General features: G+C 32.6%; 1 protein-coding gene across 1 annotated transcript; it reads left to right on the top strand.

Annotated features, from left to right (window-relative positions):
• The first annotated feature begins 452 nt into the window (after positions 1 to 452).
• Positions 453 to 1,388, top strand: LOC100958258 (olfactory receptor 6C2-like). The gene has a single exon (XM_003803838.1). The coding sequence runs from the start codon at positions 453 to 455 to the stop codon at positions 1,386 to 1,388; it is 936 nt and encodes a 311-aa protein (XP_003803886.1).
• Positions 1,389 to 2,764: the final 1,376 nt, after the last annotated feature.

Below are 2,764 nucleotides of genomic sequence, written 5' to 3'. Positions count from 1 at the left end.
TTATCAAGGATCAAAGCTAGGAACTATATTAAACTATTAGTACATTAAAATATTCACATTAAAATACAGAATAAAGCTTAGATATAAAGGATATTAAAAGTTTGTGGAATCACAATGAATTGTGGGTCTAATCTAGTAACATGGAAAAAATCATGCTTGGGTACTGATTACAAATGTGAAAAACAAAAAAGGAAATTTGAATGGCAGAACAACTTCTTAAGATATATTTAAAATTCTATCACAAACTATCAAAACAATAAAATAAATAATTGGACAGTGAAACCCAATTATTGGCAATATCAATACAAAAGATAGTGAATTCAATACATGTGAAATACTTTGCCATCTCCAGTAGTCAACTGTTTACTGCTATCTGGCTTTGATATCACTTTATTCAAGTAAAATAATCTCTAAATTTTACAACAAGGTTAAATAAATTTCAATAGTCAGAGATGAAAAATCACACAATAACAAACTTTATCCTGTTAGGACTGACAGAAGATCCTCGATTTCAGGTTCCAGTTTTTGTTTTTTTCTTTCTCACTTATATGTTGAGTATTACTGGGAATCTGACCATCATATCCCTCACTTTACTGGATTCTCACCTTAAAACACCCATGTACTTTTTCCTACAAAATTTTGCCCTATTAGAAATTTCATTTACATCTGCTTGCATTCCCAGATATTTGTACAACATAGCAACAGGTGATAGGTCAATTACTTATACTTTTTGTGTTGTTCAAGTGTTTTTTACTGATGTCTCTGGAGTAACAGAATTTTTTCTTCTGGCCATCATGTCCTACGATCGCTATGTGGCTATCTGCAAACCCCTGCATTATGTGACCATCATGAACAGCAGAGACTGCAGAAGCCTTGTCATCTGCTGTTGGATGGGTGGATTGTTCATTATACTCCCACCATTTACCCAGTTCCTAAATCTGAAATTCTGTGACTCAAATGTAATTGATTATTATTTCTGTGATGCATCTCCTGTCGTGAAGATTTCATGCTCAGACACATGGCTCATAGAGCAGTTGGTGATTGTGAGTGCTGTGCTAACCTTCATTCTGACCCTTCTGTGTGTGGTTTTGTCCTACATCTACATTATAAAGACCATTGTAAGATTCCCTTCTGCTCAACAAAGGAAAAGGGCTTTTTCCACCTGCTCTTCCCACATGATTGTGGTCTCCATCACCTACGGAAGCTGTATCTTCATCTATATCAATCCTTCAGCAAAAGAATCAGTGGCTATTAACAAGGGTGTGACAGTGCTAATGACGTCCATTGCTCCCGTACTGAACCCATTCATTTACAGTCTGAGAAACAAACAAGTGAGACAAGCATTCAGTGATTCACTCAAAAAAATCTTACTGGTTTTTAATAAGTAAGAGAATGTTCAAATCTAGAAGTAAAATGCCAAGATAATTATAAACCATAAAGCTTCAGATCTGTCTCTTTGTGACTTCATCTCTAGCCAGGATAATGCTCTCAAATATTTATTCCACCCAGAACAAATACTCTCTACCACAAAAGTTCACACCTTTAATTCTCCCTGCAAACAAACCTCTTCTGATAAGATTCCAATTAGAAGACATGATAATATTTTTCTTGTAAAATGTAAGCCTAACTTTATTTCTAATCTAGCAAATATTGATTAAAAGCAAAGCAAAATAAAATAAATGCAAATCAAGCAAGGAAACAAAAAGCTTATTTTAAATTTTCCTGGACTTGCAAGAAAATAATTGATTTAAAGTTCTCATTATCTCCTCTGGTCTTAATGTTGCAGAATATTTTAATTTATTAAAATTACTGAGTTGGAACTTCGAAGTTCTTAGCAGGTAAAGTTTAAAACAAAGCAATTCAGTAATATCCTCGAACTTATTTAGCTCACTAATAATCTTATATAACTAAATTTTTTTCAAACACCATTATCCATAAGTAACATGATATAATTGAAGAGTAAAAAGAACAAAAAATAAATGTATGTCCCAATGAATGAGTTTTAAACAGAAGCAAAATGTGCTCTTTAGGATGCTGAAGTTTGTTCATACACATTTACATACACATGTAAAATGCTGAAATTTTAAAATGAAAAGATCTGCAGATTATAAAGACAAAAGAATAACTTAAATAAAGCTAGAAAAGGCTTTTTGCTAAAAGGATAAGAAATTTTCACTACAATGCCTAAATACTAGTTGCAGTTTAGAAATTAAGTTATTAAGAATGGAGAAAACATCCCATTCCTGAAGTAGAATAAGAATATCTTAGCTCAAATTGTAGATAAATTAAGCAATACTATTTTTTGGTAGAAATGGGGGTTTGCTATATTTTCCAGACTGGTCCAAAACTCCTAGCCTCAAAAGTGATCCTCCCAAATTGCAAGCATTATAGTCTGAGCCACCACACCAGGCCAATGGATTTTTGTATATCACTGAAACTCACAATGTTAATAGAAATCAAGGAAACTAAACCAGCAATATACATAGTTTTTTGAGAGAATTTAAAAGGAAGTGGAAGGTAAAGGTTTCAATTAAAGGAACAATTAAGTTTTTCATGAAATGACATAGATTAGACCATAAAATATTCATAAATTTTTCTCAAAAAAGGTTGTACAATTACTAAATACATTTTGATATTGGTAAGTTTTCCCTCCTGTTTCTGGGATGAAGGTCTAATCTTCACTGTTTGGATTTTCTCCTGAAATCTCCAGGATTTTACCCTTGCTGCTGTCTCTGTAGAAAATACTCCTCTCCTCATTTAGTCA

This window comes from Otolemur garnettii, unplaced genomic scaffold, assembly GCF_000181295.1.
Source record: "Otolemur garnettii isolate 467f Iridium unplaced genomic scaffold, OtoGar3 scaffold01688, whole genome shotgun sequence".
Taxonomy (NCBI): Eukaryota; Metazoa; Chordata; class Mammalia; order Primates; family Galagidae; genus Otolemur; species Otolemur garnettii.
Note: the sequence above shows the minus strand (reverse complement) of the source record. Positions and strands in the feature narration are given on the sequence as shown.

Excerpts from the sequence above, each read along its gene's own strand:
- LOC100958258 (XM_003803838.1), top strand. The coding sequence starts at position 453 with ATGAAAAATCACACAATAACAAACTTTATCCTGTTAGGACTGACAGAA.